This window comes from Musca autumnalis, unplaced genomic scaffold (genome assembly GCF_047663935.1).
Source record: "Musca autumnalis isolate F117 unplaced genomic scaffold, ASM4766393v1 scaffold_1, whole genome shotgun sequence".
NCBI classification, from domain to species: Eukaryota; Metazoa; Arthropoda; class Insecta; order Diptera; family Muscidae; genus Musca; species Musca autumnalis.
In genome coordinates, this window is record NW_027411644.1 from 1634803 (window position 1) to 1658345 (window position 23543).

Below are 23543 nucleotides of genomic sequence, written 5' to 3' on the forward strand. Positions count from 1 at the left end.
TTATGTTATCGGAAAAAATAGTAAAAATTAGTAGATTCTTGCAGTTCTGGAACAAACCAATTATTTACCTGTTTCATCATATTTTTTACAAATAAAGGTGTTCTTCAAAACATGACTTCTATATACCTGTTAATAACAAAGGTATTTCCCTATTTCATAAAAATCTTTCTTGAAAAATTTACGCTGGTAACGCAGGTATCATCTTACCTTCAGGTGGTAAGAATTATTACATTATTTTTTACATGTCATGCGCGCATGAAGCAACAATTTTAACAACGCATACATTTTACCCAATTTTATGGGATTCACAAGAATTACTTTTTTAATTTTCAAATACAATACACACATAAACCTTTTTGGTACATTTATGTAAAACCGTACTTCTTTTTGTTCAAAAAGTACGCTTGTATAAAATGACTTCAAAAACGCAACACTAGATGTGAAAATTACGAATGAGAGTCAAAACGGAAACCACGTTTTTGAGCAGTCAAACCTTATCGTCTGAAAACGTTCAAAGAATAAAGAAGCAAAACAGAATTTGTGAGTACAGGGCTGTGTGTTTATTCCTCTCTACTCCTTCACCCATAAACTCAATTTTCTTTCCCATTAACTTTGAATGTCTAAACATCGACTTAAGAAGAAGAAGACACAAATGTGGATGTTTGAGCGATTGGAAATTGTGAAAATAGACAAAGATGAAAGGTTCAAATAGAATTGACTACTAGAAACAATCGTGGTAAAGGACTTCTTTAAGTGATGATTCAGTGCTCTAGCATCATCCAAGATGAATTTGTACTGTTTAAATAATTTCGTCGACTATTCCCTTGCAATACATCAGCCCTTAAAGCACAGCAATCGAATAAAGGTAAGGTAATAAAGGTAATTGAATCGAATCTATCTAACAGTTTGCATTACCCTTTACAGTATACTTGCTTTGATATATCGGATAACTATATTGTCCTAGGAGCTTCTTCGGGTTCCTTGTACTTGTTTAATCGTCAAGGAAAATTTTTGCATCTCATTCCAAGTAAACATGGAGCCGTGAATCATCTGTCGATATCGGCCAACGAAAAATATGTTGGGTTCTCTACGCAGCGTTCAGTGGTGTGTGTGTACGTCGTGAATTTATCAGCACAATCAGTACCGCAGGTGATTTTTACTAATCTGTGTAGCGATGCATCAGTACAAGTTACATGCTTAAATTGGACCCAGGATGAGAAACAATTCTACTATGGGGACTCCAAAGGTCAAGTTAACCTGGTGCTGTTGTCTACATTTATCGTAAGTAATATTACAAAGGTATTTATAAAAACCATTGTTGTCGGTTGGGGTTGGTTTTTTTAACAAATCGGGGTTGTTTGGAATATGCCAGTGTTCCATCAATTATTCATATGAGGGTTTTTCGATTCATTAGACACCTCGGTTAGATTTTTTATTTATTTCTTTTTAATTAACCTGTCTCTTATTTACCGAGTCCGAACGGCTTGTCTTCCGACACCGTTTATAGAACACTAAGTCACTAAGTGGTATTTTGGCGTAGAAATTACCTTGCCTGGGAATCGGACCCGGGCTTTTAGCGTGCAAAGCGGATGTACGTACCATTGCACCACTGCAACTTTACAGAAGAGTATGTGGGCAATATTTTTGTTAAAAATTTTAACCCTCATGCGGTTCATCAAAGGGGTATTTTTTGTCCTTTTTTTCACAAAATTTTTCAAAAACTCCTTAAAAATGTGATTGTATCAAATGCAAATATTCTACAAAATATTTCGCCATAAAGTTTTACTATAGGTCTTAGAATACACCAAATATGTAACTCTTGTCTAATCGCCAGGAATCTCTAAAAATGAAAAACACGTTTTAGGGTTAAAGTCGGACTTCATCTGAGTTTATTCAAAATTGTCCCACAAAACATAATTTTAGAGAGATGATGTCATGTGCGTTCCATTCATAATGCTTTGTGGTGCATATATATTTGGAATATAAAAAACCCATATTGAACTACAATTGTAGTTTTTTGGACCACCCCAAATTGTGCATGTGAGAGCCCATATGACACCTATATTTTCACTTGACCATAGCCGTAGACCTCTAATGTATTTTCACTTACAATATAAGCAACCAATGGCTTATCCAAACTACGGAATTTAAGTTGAAAGTATTAAAATACGCAATTTGGGCAGGTCCAATGTGGGTTTTTTATATTCCAAATATATATGCATCACAAAGCATTATGAATGGAACGCACAACATCTTCTGTATGAATTCATAACGAAAAACCATCAATACGATATTTAAGTATCCAATCAAAACGACAATCTGTATGAAAATTTGGAAATATGGTCCTAAAACATATATATCAAAAACAAGTGCTGCTAAGAATGTTATATGATATGATTACAGATTTCTTTTATTCAGAGACCCATAATGAAATTTCATTTGGAACATTTCTTTCTTTAATAATATTCCCAAAAAGTAAAGGATTTTGCTAGATTTTGATCCAGTATGGAATTATGTAAAATTAACAGTCCAAAATTAAAAGATATAATTTCATCCTAATATATATAAATTTGTAATCTAATTTTTTTAAGGAAATAGTATACATAGATATATGGTTTATTTTGAAACTCATAGTGAAATTTTGTGTAGAATTTTTCATCCTTTAACACTTTTCAGCTATAACCAATTTTTATATTACTTCCATGTATCAACTAGAAAAAAGAAGGAAAAAATGTTCATCAAAAAAATTGGGAAATATTTTCATGTTTTTTCAGCAAAATTTATACTGATATTTTCATGCTATAGAATGTAAATATACATTTCATTTCTTTGGTGACCCATAGTGAAATTTGACAAAGAATATTTTTGTCTCTGACATCATCTCTCTAAAATTATGTTTTGTGGGACAATTTTGAATAAACTCAGATGAAGTCCGACTTTAACCCTAAAACGTGTTTTTAATTTTTAGAGATTCCTGGCGATTAGACAAGAGTTACATATTTGGTGTATTCTGAGACCTATAGTAAAATTTTATGGCGAACAATTCTGTAGAATATTTGGATTTGATACAATCACATTTTTAAGGAGTTTTTGAAAGATTTTTGAAAAAAGGACAAAAAAGACCCCTTTGATGAACCGTATGAGGGTTAAAATTTTTAACAAAAATATTGCCCACGTACTCTTCTTCTGTAAAGTTGCCAAAGACACTATATACCTGAAATGCAAGGATTCAAAAATATCTTAACTCGAATATTTCGCAAAAAATTATAAATGGGCGGAACTTGCCCCACCTATTTTGGTTACTTTCCGACGTAAACGATACACGTGTCTTATATTTTTAGCTCTACTTTCATAATCTACTCGATTTTCCTCGTCATTTTTTTTTGCTGTCGCACAGTGTTATTACAAATTATTACTGAATGTTATTTTTTACACAAATGTTCAGTAAATGAGAATGAATTGAGAGACTTGTTTTGAAATTTTTATTACTGAGAACTTATAATTTTTACTGAAGGAATTTTGTTCAGTAAGTCCCAATTTACATTAGGCGAGTTTACTTGCGGCAATTGTCAATTTTTAGGTGAGAGAGGGGGCTGAGAGGCAAAGGGTTACCATATGCCTCACCTCTCTCTCCATCAAACTGACAATTGCCGCAAGTAAACTCGCCTAATGTAAATTGGGACTAACATTTTGTAGCTTTAGCAATTGTCAAAAGTTTAAAATATTCAAATATCATTATCGTCAATATTTATCAAATTGAAAATTTGTACTGAATGTTGTCTTTTTACTTTTTTAATTTTTTCCTTTGAAAGAGTATAAAATGCTTAACTCTCTAAAAAGAAGTTACTGAGTAATATTTACTGAGAAAGTACAAGGATAAACCTAATATAAGGTGTAAGTGACAATCATACGGTTTTGAACTTTTTTTATAAACTGAATTGTCAGAATATATTAGGATCTACCCCGAATATCCCAAAATTTAATAAATAGATTTCCACTCCGTTATATTCAGTGCCACATAATAAATATGTCATGGTACAAATACACAGGTAGCCGCATCGGAAATTTTTGGTAACATAAGATGTCAAAATTTGACATCAATTCAATGCAATTGACACCTTATGTTACAATCAGCTGGCTTGATAATGCTACATGTATTATTGTACCATGAAATATGTGAAGTCATGGTAGAACAAACCAGGTAAAGTAAATACTACAACAAATACAACAACCACATAGAAATTTGTTTTTGTTTGTATAAGTTAGTGTCATCGTAAGTTAGTGTCATACAGGAGAAATGATGAACTCAAAAAACTACATTTATTGCCTTAAATTTTAAAATATATACATACATAGATACATTTCGCACCCTATCTCCAAAACTGTTAACTTTTTCTTAACGTTTTCTTTTGAAAAAATATTCGTTGGAATGTAGTACATAATACTTCAGAACAGTCATTATTGTAAAATGCCTCTATCATGTTGTTTTCAGCATATTTAATAAATATGTATGTCAATAATGTGGTGAAATCCGAAATGCGAGAACAAACTGTTGGTGTGAACTGTGTTTGAAATACGTGTTGTAAAAGATAAGATGCAAAATACCATCGAAACAACATGAAGTAAACATTTTAGAGTTTCTGAATGTTCTTAAGAATTGCTTAGAACTTTATTTGGAAGATTTTTGCAAAAGGTTACATGGTTCAACTCCCAATAGTTTAGCTGATACTAACCATATGTGGTATGTTCAAAAATAAGTTATACTAGTTTAGGGCTACAATATTGCCAAAGGCAGAAAAGCCAAATTCCTAATCGTTTCTGAGATAAAGTCCCGATAAATCCAAAAAAACTGTAATTTTAGCCCGGTTTAGATGAGGCCATAAATCCGAACTGGATCCGACTGGACAAAACCCTACTAGGGTTTTTGTAGTCTCAATATGTAGAAATTTGTTTTTGTTTGTCATGTTAGTGTCATCGGTACATGTAAACAATGTCTATAAATTATTGGAATTTAAAAAACTAAAATTTTTTCACATTTGATTGAATATTTTGAAAAACAATAATGAAAACTCGTTAGATTTTCAATTTGAATACTTCCATATCATTCCACTAAATGCATAATTTCTCGCAGAAAGTAGAATTCTTGCAAACATGTTTGGGGTCCCTGGTAATTCATTGAAAAAAAGAGAAGCTGTTTCAATCGTTTGCTTTTGAAAACAAAAAGGCACATGTTTATTAGGGCTTTATTCTTTTCAAGTTTAACAAAATACCACACATATTAACAAATATTGTACCGCCTCTATAAGCGGTGTTTTAGTGTGCGGCATGTCTTTCGGACCTAGAGGAGGTTACATGTTAATGATATGAAGGGGTCTTTACGGGAAATAGTTTTTTTCTGATGAATAAATTTGTTCTTCAAAAAATATATATCCCTAATATACATCGAACATAAAAATAAATATATAAAATGTCGTATGGAATTTGACACTAGCATTACAGCCCAGTTCAGTCAGCTGGGTATTGCTGCTACCTTTTCTTGTTCTACCATGATGTGAAGTGTAGAATGTATCACATTATGTATAGAGTAATGTCGATGCAAATTAAAATCAAATTTTAAATCTTTTTCATTTGTTTCCTGTACATTTTTCTTAACTATTTTGGAAAGACCCTAGTATTCAAATGTTGCCATTGACATTTAGTTCCCATAAAATCATGTTGTTATTGTAAAATTGTCAGTTGTTCTAATTCATGCAAACACCTTCAAAGACGTATAGCAATAAAGACCCGAACAAATGCATTTTCCAAAAACATATGCTAATAGTTCCACATTTTGGTTACAGATGGCAAAACAACTTACTGGAATTGATAACAGCAATGCCAATCGTTTTTGATTCCCATTTCTCGCGACAGAAAACATAAACGTTGTGTTTTGTGGCTAAAATTTGTTTCTTCACTATTTTTTATTTTTTATTTAATAAAAAAACAAAAGTCAACGCCGTCAAATTTGAGTTTTAATGTTTTTCTTGTCAATATTCCAATGAATAACAGTTTTCGTTTAACAGAATGTTGCTATGATGTCGTAGCAACAGAGGTTAACTCCACCTACAGTTAATTTTTCACAATTGACTTTTCCTATCTTAGTCCCAATTTACATTGGGCGAGTTTACTTGCGGCAATTGTCATTTTGTAGGAGAGAGAGGTGAGGCATATGGTAACCCTTTGCCTCTCAGCACCCTCTCTCACCAACAAACTGACAATTGCCGCAAGTAAACTCGCCTAATGTAAATTGGGACTTATAATATTGACATCTTTGACACCTTACTTCTTACACCATGTGTTTTTCAAAAAAAAAAAAAAAAAGTTCGAACGAATTTGAATCGTCTCACAGAGGGGAAACATATGCCTAAAGTTGCTCAAAACTCAAAATATGAAAATCGTTTTTTATGAAAAAAAATGTTGATAAACGGCAACTAGACTCTTTTCTACATTTGCTATAACCATCCTCGACTTTGTAAGATTAACCAATCCAATGCAGCAGTCGATTGAACTCAGCCATACTGAAAACAAAAAGTAATTTTTCGAAAACTAAGAAATTAGGTGAACATTAAAATGACATTATTTTCGCGAAAATTTATATTTTTCAAGATTTATTGTTTTTGTACAGTCTCCGAATAAGATTAGCATTTAAAATTTTCAGATTGATTTTACATCTTTGCTCTTTAATAATGGTGATACATATCCTCTTTATGAACATTTTTTATGATAATTTTTAAGATTACTACAATTTCAATAGTGAAAAAGTCTATTTCCCCGTCGTTTCCCGACCATAGTTTCTTCTAATGTTTTATGCGCTTGAGTCTCAAATATCAGATTCAATCATAAAAAATTGCGCATATTTGCGCCATTTCGAAAAAATCTAATTTTTCTCAACTAAAATATGAAATATTTTTATATGGAATTGCAAGGTTTACTCACACTAAATTTTGTTCCTCCGTACAACCGGCACTCTTATTTATCAGACTAAACCAACACCTATCAAATATGTTTGCATTATTCAGAAACATTCACGGCTTATCTCATGTGAATTGAGAAAAATTTTATTTAAGTAAGTTTCAAAAAATAAAATTTGGAATAAAATATATGCATATGGGACTATATATACATCTGTACCGATTTGTTTGAAAATTGGCTCAATGTTTTTTTAGGCTAGTTCAGGTTGCATGTGTCAAATTTCAGTGATTTTGGTGCATTTTTATCTCACATCAGATGCGAATATATATGGAAGCTGCATCCAAATCTGGACCGATTTTCATTATTTTCTATAGGATTAATCCTTGTACAGAAGATATGCTTTGTGCACAATTTTATATCAATCCGACTATAAATGAGCTTTCTAGGGCTTTTGATTAAATTTTAAAACACATTTCCCCTCTGTGCGTCTTAGTGAAACAGGGCATTAATATTTGTGAAACTTTTTTCAAATATCTCAAGGTCTCGCTAATCTAGCGATAGGCAACTTATTTTTCTATTGCATCCCTGCGGGACTTTTCTCAACCGGTTGAAAAAAAGTTAGTTATAAATGTATTATTCTACAACTAACTACAAATTGGTTGAAAAGTCATCTATAGATCAACCAGATTGAATACTAAAAAAATGGACAACTGATTATCTCTGCACTACTTTTCAACTAGCTATCAACCAGTTTAAAAATAGTCAGTTAAAAAGAAATTATTTTACAACCAGCTATAAATTAGTTGAAAAGTCATCTAGAGATCAACCAGTTGAAAACGTTGAATGTTCAATAGTGTGTTGTCGACGCAAATAATTCTCATATACACTTTCGTAAATAGTTCGATATAAATGCAACATATAATTATAAAAGAAAGTTTTGATAGACTTGTCATACCAAAAGTGAAACAACAAGGAAACTTATGGGTCTATCTTGTATTGCCACTAAACTTGAGTTGCGTTGTCAGTTGTCTGCGCGACTGAGACGAAATGTTGTACCATTAATGTCAACTCAACTGGGTGGTCGATAAACATGTTATCGATCAGTGTTTTTTCAAACTTGTGACCTCTATTCGCCAAAAAAAAAAAAAAAAAAAAACATTTTAAAAATAATTGCGCTTTGGATAACTCTTTTGTGTATTCTGGACAATATTTTAATTTTAGGGTTAATTTTTGGGGAAATTTAGAAAACAACCCAAGATTGGAATATAACCTGCCCATTGAATCTTCGGATCGTCAAGTTTTATTTGCTGTCCCAAAAAATGATAAGTTCGGTGGAATTATTTTTTGATGATGAAGAAAATGTACAGGACATTGCATCTATTAGAAGAAATTTGAGGGACAAGTCGAATCCATTGGAATTGCCATCTGCACTGTAAGCTGATGATCATGTGGAAAGATCTGTATGATCAGTAGATTATTTCAGGTTTAAGGCGTATTTTGGATTGCCAAAGGATGCCGTAGTTTACGTTGTGGAAACGTTAAAGGATGACTTCAAAGAAAGTTACAGATCAACAGGAATACCCCCACTTTTAGAAGTGTGCGCAGCGTTGCAATTCTTGGAGGACGGAAGTTTCCAAAAGTCCCATGGCAATGATTTCAACAATTGCATGGCTCAATCTACATTGTCGAGAGTATTGAAGGAAGTTGTCCACTTGATAGCGGACAAATTGTGCCAAAATTGGATCGTTTCGAAGTTGACAGAGGAGGAAAAAAGGCAAAATAAAAACCATTTTTATTCAAAAACGAAATTCCCTGGTGTAGTTGGCTATATAGATGGAGGATGTTCGTCATTTGTACTTAAACTGAACCTACTGTATTTGTCACCAAATTCATTTGCAAAAGATTTGCTGCTGTCCGCTCCAAAGGCGATAAATTCACTTATTGTGATGGACCACCACCAGTGTCGTTGAAGTTTATTTTATTTTGAGGCATTTTCCTTTTCAACTTTGCTTTAAAGTGAATCCAGACTCTGCCACTCTTCAGGTGTTCGTGTTGGAGGTTCATGGCTGTTTAAACTGTCCGAAATGGACCTCCACGCTTCATCCGCTGCGGCTTTGGTTTCACCAAAACTCCCGAACTCCTCGGGCTAAGTTTGGATTTTCACTCAGTTTATCAATTAATATTTCGAACTGCTGCTTTGTCGTTATTTTCACCATATTGATACACAAAATTAATTAATGATGCCAAGAATCAATAATTGTTAACAAAATGTTTATTTTTCCTTCTATTTTACTTCTTGTTTCTTCGAAAATGTTCACTGCAACTGAAAATTGGTGGTTGCTGAAAAACAGCCGCTTCGTCAACTGAGATTCGCAACTTCAGTTGAGAGTTGCCATACGTGGATCAATTTTGACAACTGGCAACGCCACTCAACGATAATTGTTATCGATGATCGACCCCTTAACTTCAGATGAACAATTGTCCACTGCCTATCTCACCCCATGTTAAAATAATTAGTTGGCGTAATGGAAAATATAGGAAAATATAGAAAAATAAAATAAAAATAATTTTAGAACTAAAAAACATTTTGTACACAATACTACTTTAAAATGTTATGTATGTATCATAAAGTACTTTCAGTTTTTGTTGTTATTAAATTTATTGATGTCTAATAACCGTCTATGAAACACAGCTTTTATTGAAGCGGTTTGTGGTGTTCTCTATTGCGGAAAAAACATATTATTTTTTATTTATTTCATTACTAGACATCGGATTTTAGCATGTTTTTTATTTCTTATACGATTAGACTCAAAAACATGCAAAAAGTATGCAAAAATATGCTAAATATGCAAGTGTTTTTTTTTTGACGAAAATCGTCAACTAAATTTGGAAAAATCATCAAAAAGCGTTCTAAATTAAGTTATTTGTCGTTTAACGTCGTTTTTTTGCAGAATATTATGTTATTGAGACTCTCCAGATATTCCGCCGCAGCAATAAATCTTGACTAATAAGACAAATCAGTTTTCACAAGGTGAGAAAATGTCAAATAACCCAGCATTCCTATTACAACATAGATGCTGTCCTATACAAATGTAGGTAATGGAAAAATTTCAAAAACTCAATCAGAAATGTCAAAATCTACGTGTCCAAATATGGTGATAGTTTCTACTCGGCCAAAATTGTCTAGCAGAAAAACAAAGGAGCTAGACGAAAAATCGAACACCAAGTACGAAATGGGTTAAGAATACTGACGGAGTATAGGATTGAGATATGGAGTAGTTTTCGAAATTCGTACTTATATGTACGACAATTTCTAAATGGTACTAAATTTTGTACATGGATTTGGATGAACGGATAGAGCTGGAAACTTGAAATTTGGAATTAAGAGAACTGTTGAAGTGTACGATTGATATATGTGGTAGTTTTAGTACTTATGTTTACGAAAAGTACTAAATGGTACTAAATTTGGTACAATTTATATTTGGGTGAACGGGTGGAGCTAGAAACCTGAAATTTGGACTTAAGATTACGGACGGAGTATAGGATTGGGATATGGGGTAGTTTTCGAAATTCGTACTTATGGTTACGTAAAGTACAAATGGTACTATGTTTGGAACAATTTGGATTTGGGTGAACAGAAAGAGCTGGAATCCTGAATATTGGAATTAAGATTACTTATGGAGTGTAGGATTGTGGTAGTTATGGAAATTCGTAGTTATGGTTACGGGAAGAACTAAATTTGGTACAATTGGATTTGGGTGAACAGATAGAGCTGGAATCCTGAAATTTATAACTAAGATTACTTATGCAGTGCAGGATTGAGGTAGTTTTGTAAATTGGTGCTAATGGGTACGGAAAGTACTAAATGGTACTAAATTTTGTACAATTTAGATTTGGATGAACGGATACAGCTGCAATCCTGAAATTTTGAGTTAAAGTTTGTGTTGGAGTGTTGGATTGAGGAAGTTTTGGAAATTCGTAATTATGGGTACGAAAAGTACTAAAATTTGTACAATGTGAAGTTGAGTGAACGGAGTGTAGGTTTCGGGTGGTTTTGGAAATTCGTACTTATGGGTACGGAAAGTAATAAATGTTACTAAATTTGGTTCAATTTGGATCTGGTTGAAAGGATAGAGCTGGAATCCTGATATTTGAAATTAAGATTACTGTCGGAGTGTAGGTTTGAGGTGGTTTTGGAAATTCGTACCTATGTGTGCGAAAAGTACTAAATAGTACTACATATGGTATAATATCGATTTGGAACTTAGATTACTTTGGAGTGTAGGACTGAGAGAGTTTTGGAAGTTCGTACTTATTGTTACGAAAAGTACTACATGGTACTAAATTTGGCACATTTTAGATTTGGGTGAACGGATAGAGATGGAATCCTGAAATTCGAAATTACTGTTGTAGATAGTTATTGAAATTCGTGCTTTCATACGAAATGTATTAATGGTATTATGGATAAAGATGGAATTCGGAAATTTGGAATTAAAGCCCCTGTTGGTGTGTAGGGTTGAGATATGAATGTGGTTGTGGAAATACGTACAATAAGTGTACGGAATTTACTAAATGGCACCGAATTTGGTTAAAATTGTTAATGTGTAAAGGGGTACAGCTGAAATTGTGAAATTCGCAGTAGGCGTTTAGAGTGGAGATAGAGAGGAAGTTTTGGAAATTCAAACTTATGTATATGAAAAAAAAAAATAATCGCTGTTGGGATATAGTTTTGGATATAAAGAAGTAATTTTTGAAACTAATACATATTATAAGTACATACTAAATATGGTACCACTTTGGTGTTGCATGAAGAGATATAGGTGGAATTTCGAATTGTTGTATGAGGGTTTGTGTTGATGTTTACATAAGGATTTTTTGAAATGCATATAAATTACGAAATTAGGCAGAGGGGTGGCTGATTTATTAAGAAATACAAATGTACTAAATGGTATTAAATTTGACGTTGGATGTAGCAAAGAAACTGGAATTATATTAATAATGTGTGTGAAAAGTAGAAAATTGCAATAAATTTGGTATTGGGCTAAGAAATAGAAGTGGAATTCCGATTTATTATTTATTTGTCAGGTTCATTGTTAGAGGTGGTCGTACTGTTAAGATTTTGATCAGAATGTTTATTAAAATCCACCTTTAAATTTATGAAAGATTTGTACGTGTAATACCATTGGCATTAGGTGAACAAGTAGAGCTAAAACTGAAAAAATTGTACTGAATAGCGTACTATTGTTTTCATGTTAACAGGAATTCGGTTTCTAAATAATGTACTGAAATCAAAAAGTCAAACGTATCGTTTCAACAAAATTTGTTCCTATTGTTGTTGTCTATTCTGAACGTAATAGTAAGTTAATTTGAAAAGGTAGATCTATGCGGCTAATGTTTTACAAGAAGATTTTTACACCCTGAGAATAAAAAGGCCTAAAATAAAATGCCTCAAAAATTAACTATAACATAGGGTAACATTTTTTGAATAAAGGTTTTCTACATTTTGATACCACAAATTCTAAAATTCGGTTGGAAAATGGGGATAAAAATTTGGATAAAATTGTCGAACCGTTCTAATAAAACATTGACTGGAATTTAAAATGTAGGCCGCTGTTAAAGTGTATTGGCGGGATAAGATATTTTTTGAAATTCGAACAAAACAGTACTTGAATAAAATTAAATGTCAGTTCAAAAAGGTATTAGTACATCAAAATTGTCAGTGTTCACCATATTAAATATTGTTTATTTGTATATTATTCCTTTTCCGCATACGAAGTAGCGGGCAGTTTGCTAGTTCAGTATATACAGACATAAATTGACAATTTTTGTTCTTTGTGGTCAAAAAGCTTCTTTGGAAAAATGCTCTAACTGCCGCTTTAATATTGATGACATGGTTTTAGTTTAATGCACTAAAAATACATAATTTTATAATATCGATCCATATTGTACGCATACAACCGCTTAATGCGGATGTTCACTCCTCGGCGAAATGTAATGGATTATTGTTATACCTATCCACGATGAATAATAAGCAAAATGAAGAACACCCAAATAAGTCAAAAACCTTGGAATTGTCTTTAACATGGCAAAAACACTCACATATTTCAGCTAGAAAAGCATTTGAAATGCTAAAAAATATAGTTCATTCATTCCTGCTACAGGAAAACAATTTTGATAACACAGTCGAAAAGTCATAACCATTTTGCATACACAATTAATTAACTTACACCTGTCCGTGTACTCGATAATTTGTACTAATTATTACAAATGCTTCGAATTTGTACAGTTGTTTAATGGAGAAGTTGCTGAAAAAATTGTTTCAACAACATTTAGTAAAAATTATCGAGTACAAGGATATAACACCTTTTATAACACATTAGTCTTGTTGTATAAGATATAAATAAATATATTAAGAAAAATATTCGCCGTAATATTGTCATTAAAGTTGCCAAAGGCACTATACACCTACAAGGCAAAGATTTCAAAGATCTTAATTTCCAAAAAATGAAATTTCACACCTGTCCCGTATTTTGCTTACATCCTAATGTAAACTTTAAAAACGTCATATTTCTAGCTCTACTTTCACAATCTGATTGGCTTTTTCTGTGAATTGGGAAAATTGAGTCTTTTGCATAGTAAATTGGTAAAAAGTAAGGAAAGGAACAATTGCGATAAAAATGTCCGGATTGTCGAGTTGAGAAATCTTACTATTTTTTACACGTACATCACTTTTTACTTCTATATTTCATTTACCCAATGATTACACATGCAAGTAACTTGCAGGCAGTTGTGTATACATATTATAGTCGAAACTTCAATTTTTTCGAACTGACACTTGCATGTGTAAACGTTCGGAAAAAATTGAAGTTACTTTCAAAGCACTTACATTGATTACTGACAATGATATGTTGTCGGCAGTGAGGTTGTTAGTTGGTGTGGCAGTGAATATGTGTGAGTGTATTGGTATTTTTCGAACTGTCACTTGCATGTGTAAACGGGGGGTTAAGTGTTCGGTATTAGCAATTACAATTTAAAAAAGTATTATTATATAATAACCACGAGTGATTTAATCATATTTATTTTCCTTACTATTCGTTAATCCGGACAATTTGATAATTTGGACAACGCCGAAACCTGTAGTGTACGGATTATCGAGATTATACTGTATATATGGGCGCAATATCCAAATCTGAATCGATTCTTACCAAAATATATAGGCATCGCCCTAGGGCCAAAAAATCTCCAATTTTTATGCAAATTGGTCAATAAATGTGACCTGTACTCTGTTTTCAAAACTACATGGCCAGACGGATAAGTGCGACTCTATGCAGATCATCAAAAGGAACTATGGATCTATTTCGTTCCCTTTTGCACGTTGCAAACTAATTCAGTTGTTGTTGTTGTAACAGTGTTTTTGTTATGTTTATTTGTTCGTTCCTCTGTTCAATCTGGCTCTGGGTCTATCTCCAGTTCAAGAAAAGTGGCTGCTTCGATGGGATGTAGCCATAGATCCACTGGAGTTAGATGGGTAGGTTTGGCGGGGCAGTTAAAAAGGTGTTGTGTGTCGTGCGGGTCCATGCCGCATACTGGGCAGATGTCTTGCACGGTGCGATCGATTTCCGCCCAATAAGAATTTAGGCGACTGCAATATCCCGAGCGTAGTTGGGCCAAAACTACTCTAGTTTGTCGTGGCAGCTGACGCTCCTCAGCTGCGATAGATGGAGGATGTACTCCAAGTACTTTATTCACACTATAATTGCTTAAGGCCTTGGCAACTGCGTCCGTGTGAATGCTATTCAATCCTGCTTGATATGCTTGTTGATCTAGGGGTTCTCTCCTGTATCGTTGGACCTCTCCCTCTAGAGCATGGATATCCTTCCTGATCTCCCTGAATGGGCCGGGCCTACCCACAAGATGGTGATTGGGATGGCTCACACGATAACATCCAAGCAGGTACTGCAACGAAAGCATCTCATTGTGTTGCTTTACAGGAAGAATTTTTGCATCCTCATGTAGATGGTCCACTGAAGATTTGAGGAGGCACCCTGTCGCTGTTCTCAGGGCTACATTTTGGCAAGTTTGAATCTTTTTCCAGTTCGAATCACACAATCTCGGGGACCATACTGGAGCCGCATAGCTTACCACAGACCGACCTATCGCGTTATATGTGGTCAACAAGGTTTCTTTATCTGCACCCCAAGTGCTGCCGGCCAGGGACTTGAGGACCTTGTTCCTACTTTTCAACTTGTCGCAGATAGCTGTGGCGTGTGCGCACGACGTGAATGTAGTGTCGAATGTGACCCCTAAAATTTTAGGGCAGTTTGTGGTCGGAATTCTGCTACCGTCGACCACGACATTCAACTCACGTCCAAACTGCGCTGTCCATGTGGTGAACAGAGTGGCTGTAGATTTTGTGGGGGAAATCTGCATATTCCTCGAATGGAAAAAGGTGGTAAGATCAGTTAAATAGTTGTTAAGTCTCTCACAGATGTCATCAGGATAGGTGCCCGACGCCAAGATCGTGCAATCATCCGCATACGTCACGATCTCAATGCCGTCTGGAGGGGGTGGAATACAGGAGAGGTGGAGGTTAAACAGTTCCGGAGATATCACCCCACCTTGGGGAACTCCCTGTTTCACTCTACGGGGTTTGGACTTCTTATTCCTGAATTCCACGTACGACTGGCGTCCACACATATAGTTGACTATCCAACGTTTCAAGCTTGGCCGGAGGGTTGTCTGCTCAATGTCCTCAAACAGCGTGGAGTGCCTGACTGTATCAAAGGCTTTTGATAAGTCAAGAGCCACCATCACTGTTCTATCGCACGGCCGTCTCTGGTTGAGTCCTTTACAGATATATGTGGTAACGGCGTGCAGCGCTGTTGTCGTGCTGTGCTGCTTACGGAATCCATGTTGATGATCGGCAACTTGATAGCTATTTCTGATACTGGGGAGGATCAAGGCCTCAAGTGTCTTTGCTAGGGGCGACAAAAGCGAAATCGGTCTGTACGATTCACTTTTGCTGGCATCCTTGCCTGGCTTCCGTAGTGGGACCACCCTGCCCATTTTCCAGACTTCGGGAACAACGAGGGTGGCTAGCGACAAGTTGAAGACTTTGGTGAGATACTCGACTCCCGGCTCATCCAGCTGCTTCAACATTACCATGGAGATTCCATCAGGGCCCAACGCTTTGGATGATTTAGCGTTCCTGATGGCATTGGCAACATCATCCATTGTAAATTGTGGTGGTTCATCCTCGGCAGGAAGAGATCTGATGCGACGTAATACTCTTCTCTTCGCCCTGTCACTCTCGGGATGCTCGACAAACTGTCGATTGAAATTACTTGCGCACCTCTTCGGGTCAGTCAACGGAACGTCGCCAAACGTGACTGAGGTCCTATCTTCCCTTCTTCCATTGTTCGAGAGTGACTTAACCGTTGCCCACAATTCACCTATACCGGCTCCAATGTTGCAGCTCTTCAGATGATTTAACCATTTGTTCCGCTTATGCTCGCCGACCAGCCTGTTAACTTCCAGTGTCAGCTCCCTGACTCTGGGGTCATTGGGGTTGATACGACGAAGCTCATCACGCTCGTTTGCTAATCCCGTCGCCTCTGCTGGGAAATTTGGTCTTACTTCGGGTATTCGACCAGCAGGGATATGGCGAGCGGCTGCAGCAGTGATGATGTCCCGGAACGTCCTTTCCGCTACCCGAACATCAGAAGGATTGGGCAATTCTCTGAAGCGGTGATTGGTGAACTCTCTGAAACTCGGCCAATCAGCTTTTTTATGATTGACGAACGTGCGGCGTTCAGAGGTGATGAAGTCGGGTGTTCTGCTAATGGAGACAATTATGGGGAGATGGTCTGATCCAAGGGAAATGACGGGTTGCCAGGTAACGTCATTTGTCAGACCAGGTGACACGATGGTTATGTCAGGCGAACTGTGACACTCTCCTCTAATTCTGGTAGGGGCGTCCTCATTGACCGTGCAAAACGTAGAGCTATCAATCTGCTCAGCCAGCGCTGTACCTCTCTGGTCGTTTCCGAGGGCCGAATGCCACATCTCATGATGCGCATTAAAATCCCCCAGGACCAGACGATTATGACCTTGCAAGAGCGGGCTAATGTCAGGCCTATAATCATGGATACAGCTATTTCTCGGCGGGATGTATACATTCAGCAACTCTATCTCGGCAGCTCCACACCTGACTGCTACCCCCATACATTCCATGTATGGGTCATTAGAGACAGGCTCAAGCGAGATAGGTCTGTATTGGACAGACTGGTGCAATAGGAAAGCCAATCCCCCACCTCCACTTCTGGTGCGATCTTTCCTCAGAACATTGTAACCATCGCAATGCTCTAAGCTGTGGTTGTTGTTCAGCTTGGTTTCCTGCACCGCCGCGACCTTGATGTTCTTCCGACTCATAAAATCTACTATCTCCTCGATCTTACCTCGGAGTCCATTGCAATTCAATTGCAAAAAGGCTGCATTTTCGGGGATTGGGACAACAACGGCTGGTGTTAAAGGCTGCGTGTGTGGTTGTTGTCGAGGGGACTGCGGGGGAGTTTCGTAGTCAGACGACGAGGGAGTCTCGTAATCCGACGACGACTCACTGGGAACTGTGTTCACACAGCATGCAGCAACATAGTCCCTGTCGTAGTCCCTCACGTGGACGAGTCCAGAGCAACCCCTTAGATGCACCCACTCCTGACATCTATTGCATCTCACCGAAGATTGGATGTGGGTGAAGATGCGAATGTGACAAACTGAGCACAGATATATTGGTTTTCTTCCGTCCCGGCTCGGACCAATAGAATTCGGAGCAGGCATTCCGGGATATGCTGCTCCCAACACAGAAAAACGAAACAACTACGAACATGTACACACTGAGGTGGCAGCCGCTGGCCGGAACATTGGTTTTGTGTTGTTCCGGGTCAATCCGGTACGAAAGAACCCGCTGCCGTGGGATTGAAACTAATTCAGTAAGACATAATACCATTAGGGTATTAAAATATGGTTATCAGTGCAATCATGAATAAAAATTCTGTGCGGAATTCGTTCCCTTTCCACAATTTCACAATTTTTTATTTCCATATTAGGCGTAAAAGCAATAAATAATAATATTTAAGTCCAAAAATGGAATATTTTTGTCGATTCGACTAGAATACGCCATAATGCACAGTGGTCCAACTTGTATGGGAAGGTGCGACAAAAATATTTATAATCGTCGGATCAATCTGATTTTGTCTGTATATGCTAAAAATAAGTAAAAAATACCTTAGCCAAAAAATCATCAATATGGGTCCAGTTTTTTCCATAGCCCCCATGTAGCGGTACCACCTGATTTCTGGTATTTTGAAGCTTCTATCTACATTTCGGCCCTAATTGGCTGTAATTTGGTATTTGGTGTTCCCAATGGTCAAAAACCTTCAGCGCCAAAATTTGTGGTCTTAAGTCCACGTTTCGATATAGCTCTTATATTACGATACCTCCCGATTTCTGGTATTTTAAAGATTTTATCAACATTTTCGGCCCAGATTGTTTGTAATTTGCCATTTGGAGTTCTCAATGATCAAGAACCTTCTGCGACAAAAATTGTGGTCTTAGGTCCAGTTTTCGGTATAGCCCTCATATTACGGTACCTCCCTATTTCAGTTATTTTGAGGTTTTTATCTACATTTTCGGTTCGAATTGGTTGTAATTTGCTATTTGGAGTTCTTAATGGTCAAAAAACGTCTCCGACTGGTATCGTGGACAGAAAAAGAAACAAATTATTCCATTTGACGTCAGAGTATTTCATGGTAGGGGATGTAATATAGTTCTGTGCGACCGAAACTTATATTTTTACTTCTTTTACATATTATATGTAGCATCATACATATATCATAAATATACAAATGTAAAAAAATACACTCATAAGTAGATCCCAAAACAAAAATCTTTAAAAAAAACCCAAAACAACCAATTAACACACAAAACAGAGAAGAAACTGAGAATACAGTAATTCGGCATATTCACTCAAACGACCAGAGGCATCGTCAGTATTTTTAATGTCACACACGGAAATGCAAATATATGCAGCTGGAACCAAATTTTTTGTAAACTTGACACTATTTCGAACATTCTTCAAACAATTTGGAGAGTGGTGAAGGATGGCGAAGTTAGTAAAACTCAACTTCAATTTTTAGGACTTGAAAAAAAATCCACAAAAAAGTATTATAAAAATATGATTTCCAGCTAATTTTATGCGAATAATGTGTACAAATTTTTATGTAAAAGTAATTAGAAAACCTTATACTAGAACTTCCATTTCGAAAAAAATAATTTTTTCCTTTAAAGTTATTTGAGTTATTTGCCTTGTAAGAAGTCACAACATTACTGATGTTTTTAAAGTTTTTAAGAGATCATACGCAAATGTCAACTTCTTCTGTTTTGTTTTGTTAAATACCGTTATAAATTACAAAAACAGTGCTGGAATATTAAAATATGATATGTTTAGAGACATTTTGTTGAATTGTCGCAGAGATTTGCTGATATCGATTTTTCGATTTTTGTCGCAGGTTGGGACCAGTGTGTAATGAAGCGAATCTAGTAGTTTTCAACTTTTAACAAATATTGATTTTAAAAAATTTCACTTTTTAAAATTATTTTCCGTGCGGAAAATGTTTTTATATGTTATATGTTTTTAGTAAAATACGAAAGATTTTATGTAATATTCCATATTTTCTTAGTTTTAATTTCTAGCTCATTTGTTTTTCTGTCAGACAATTTTGGCCGAGCAGAAACTATCAACATATTTGGATACGTTGATTTTGACATTTCTGATTGAGCAACTTATATGTAATAAGAAGGCTGGGTTATAGGAAATTTTCTAAGTATTTTGGTCCAGATTTATTGCTGTGGCGGAATAATTGCATTCAGTTTTCTTCAAAACGAATTTTGGTCCAATCAGAATTTTCGTATCTTTATTAATAAAAAATATGCAAAATCCGATGTCTATTCATTACTTTGCATTCGAAGCCAAATGGGTAATTCAGTGGCAAAGCCCAATATAATTTCACAGCTTCTCTATAAAAAGAAAATATGTATTTAACAAATATATTTTACAAAAAAATTAAAAAAAAGAAATAATTGTATTGATAATAAGTTGCCTCCTTTACATCAACACATTTCAAAAAATCCACTTTCGAGAAAAACACGTTTTAAGTTGGCGAATGAAATTTGACTTTCCCCCCTCAAAAATATTGTTGCACAAAAACTAGAATAACTACTTGGACTTTTTTTGCAAACAGCTAGCCAGATATCAGTGCTATATTTCTGTGCAAGATCAAGCATGATTTGAAGTGTTTTAGTGCTTCATAAACTCCAAAAACTTTTGTGTTGAATTATGCGAAACTCGTAGTAAATGAGCTGTAACTCGACGAGTTTTAGAGATATCAGTATGAAAATTTCACACAAGATAAAATAGAAGTCGTAGAAAAAATAGATATTGCTAAATCAGAAAACGTATTTTTTGAGTTATGCCACTCTTTGAGTAAATGAGCGATATGTATGTATATTATCAACATATTAGGTGTGTCTTTTTACGTGATAATTTGTAATAATTATTACGAAGTGTTACTAAATGCTGTAGTTTTACACAAAAGTTCAGTAAAAGAGAGCGAAGTGAGAGAACAATTTTGACAGTTGTTTGCTGAGAAATTGATAAAAGTTACTGAAATTTTTCCCAGCAACATTTAGCAAGTTCGATCAGCTTTTTTTAATCATCTGCTAATGGTCAGCTGCTCAATGTTTATCTAATTTTTGTGGAAAAATACTATAAATATTACAATTCAGCTATATTTATTGATTATTTTATTAATATATTATTTATTTTTATTTTGCTTAAAATTGAAGAACTTTTTCATTGCTTTGTAGTTAGTTTTTCTTTCATGCATTGGCACCAACGTTTTTGTTTTGGTTATCAAGTGTTATTTTGCTAAAGTTTACTAAATTCTGTCTTTTTACTTTTTTCTCTATTTTCGTATCAAAGTAAAGTCTCTCTTACTCGCTGAAAAGAAGTTACTGAATAATTATTACTGAAAAAGTAAAAAGACACAACTATTATAAAAAAATATCCAAATTAATGTAGCATTTTCAACGATATCATCGGTACAACCAAGATTTGCTTCTTTATGCCATATCATATTTGTGTACATTATTCTTGCATTTTTAATTTTTTTAAAGGGCACTACTCTTATAAACATGTCCATCCACCCGATACTGTTTCTGGAATCTCCCATTGTTCAAATTGATGACTTCGAATCACTTCTACTGGTGTCTAACTGTACCAAGTGCATATTGTGTAACACCGAGTATGAGGAATATAAGCAGGTATGTTAGAACGTTAGACATACGCACATGCGAATTAAGACATTCACAAATAATGTATATGTTTGTACAATATATCATTCGTAGATCGGAAACAAACCCAGAGATGGAGCTTATGGCGCCTGTTTTTTTATTTCTTCAAACGAAGCACAGCATCCCTCCCGAATATACTGCGCTCGACCTGGATCTCGTTTCTGGGAAGTAGACTTCGAAGGTGACGTTCTACAGACACACCAGTTTAAGTTTGCGCTGGCATGTCCACCAAGCAAAATACATAAAGATTCAGACAATGAAAATGATAATATATGCGGCGATAATGAGGGCAACGATGAAATGCTTGATTACCAGCCGCAGAATCTACAGTTTGGTAAGATTCAAAGACTCAAGCAGGATTTCTTGGTGGCTTTCACAGAGCTTGGACTGTATGTTTTTGATATGCGGAACTCTAGTGTTGCTCTATGGTGTAACCAGTTCGAACGAATCGTGGACTGTAGAGTTGTTGGTAATGGTGAAATTGTGGTCTTTACTCAAACTGGGTCAATGTATTCGGTTCAATTACACACGTTACAGTCGCAGGCATCTTCTCTTGTACGACAGAATAAACTTCTCGATTGTGCTTGGCTAATGCGTCGGAACGTCAAGTATTTTGCGGATAAGGCAAGAGAAGACTATGAATTGAGATTGTTAAACCAGATCAAGGAGTTTCTCATGGATCGTCATCAGTATGAGCTGCTCAATGATTTGTCAGTTATTTTTGATGCAATATCTCAGTGCGAGAGTAGCGGTGACAATAATAGCTCCGGTGGGAGTTCTGGAACTGCTGACCGAAGTTGCAGTCTTGGGGCTTCGGCAATACAATGTCAAAGAAGTACAGAGGAAAGTTCGCCTCAAGGTGTTTACGTATTAGAGAATGCTTTCTGTGATAACCTCAAGAGTCAGAAGGGAGAGAAACATTTTAAAGATGCTCTGTTGACTGTGACGGGCAAATTTGGCAAGAATATAATCAAGTACAAGTTTAATATATTTGCCGAAGATCAGCAGAAACTGGTTAGGGACCTGATTCCGGCAAACGAACGTTCGCTTCCGTTCAAAGACATCAAGGCCATATACGAAAACGACGAAGAAATTGTATGTCGTACTAGGAAAACACCCTCTTCTTCATCGCCAAGCACATCCCAATCATGCCGAAATAGAGTTAAAGCCGCTGGGACAGGACAACACATTACTGCAGAGGAGAAAACTATCTACAATCTATATTTGATTTGTAAAAGCTCTAAATTTAGTAACACAAATTTTGTCGAACGTTATCGTTCACTTTTCGATGAATATTCGGCACCAGAACTAATCTCATTGCTAGAAAAATTGTCAAAAGTGATGGTCGAGCATGGTGATGACCCGGAGCAGGCTCAACGGCACTGTTACGAGATGTACTTTCATTATTTGAATCCTGAGCTCATATGGGAAATGGACGACGACTCTAGAGACTATATAACGCAAGGATTCGTTTTGTTGAACTCCTCGGATGACATCGTACGGTGTGACAATTGTATGTTCCCGTTGAGATTCGACAATTCTTGCTTGTTCCATGAACTGGGTTCAGTGCTGTTGCGCTACTACTGGTCACGCAATGAGCAAGTCAAATGTTTCGATGTATTGACGCGTGTTCCAGCACTATTTGACATTCTGGCCAAACTGTATTTGGCCGAATATAATATGGATAAGGTGTTGCCAATTATTCTCAACTATGGACAGCCGGACTTGCTCATAGACATGGGAAAAAGTTTCTCATTGAATGCATGGGCAAAATGTTTTGAACACTTTGTGGACTTGCATCGTGGTAGATTAACATGCATTAATTGCGAGTGCGTCACGAATGTTGAAAACGTCAATCGACATTTTTTCTACACATGGAATTGTTTTTTGGGCATTGCCTTGGAGTACTTGCAGGCCGATGAAATTCTGTCGCTAATTTTCAAATGGTCCAATTCTATACCCAGTGACGCCATAGATCGTGAGTTTTATTCCCGTTGTCTATTGAAAGGTTAACAAGGCATGTAGTTTCAGCGTACCAGCCACCATCAGTGTCCCGTTTAGCAAATAACAACAAATCGGTATTGTTCTAAAGCGCCCTCCTCCAAAGTGTGCTCACTTTTATAGCCAAAACATATAGCATTTATAAAATATAATAGTATATACCAAATCTATATATATAAAAA

At 35.6% G+C, this 23543-nt stretch overlaps 1 protein-coding gene across 1 annotated transcript; it reads left to right on the forward strand.

The window, feature by feature from the left end:
* Positions 1-603: 603 nt before the first annotated feature.
* Positions 604-23543, forward strand: p (WD40 repeat domain-containing protein pink). The gene is made up of 4 exons (XM_073990934.1): positions 604-865; positions 925-1281; positions 21184-21330; positions 21415-23543. The coding sequence occupies exons 1-4, from the start codon at positions 785-787 to the stop codon at positions 23371-23373; spliced, it is 2544 nt and encodes an 847-aa protein (XP_073847035.1). The 5' UTR covers positions 604-784; the 3' UTR covers positions 23374-23543.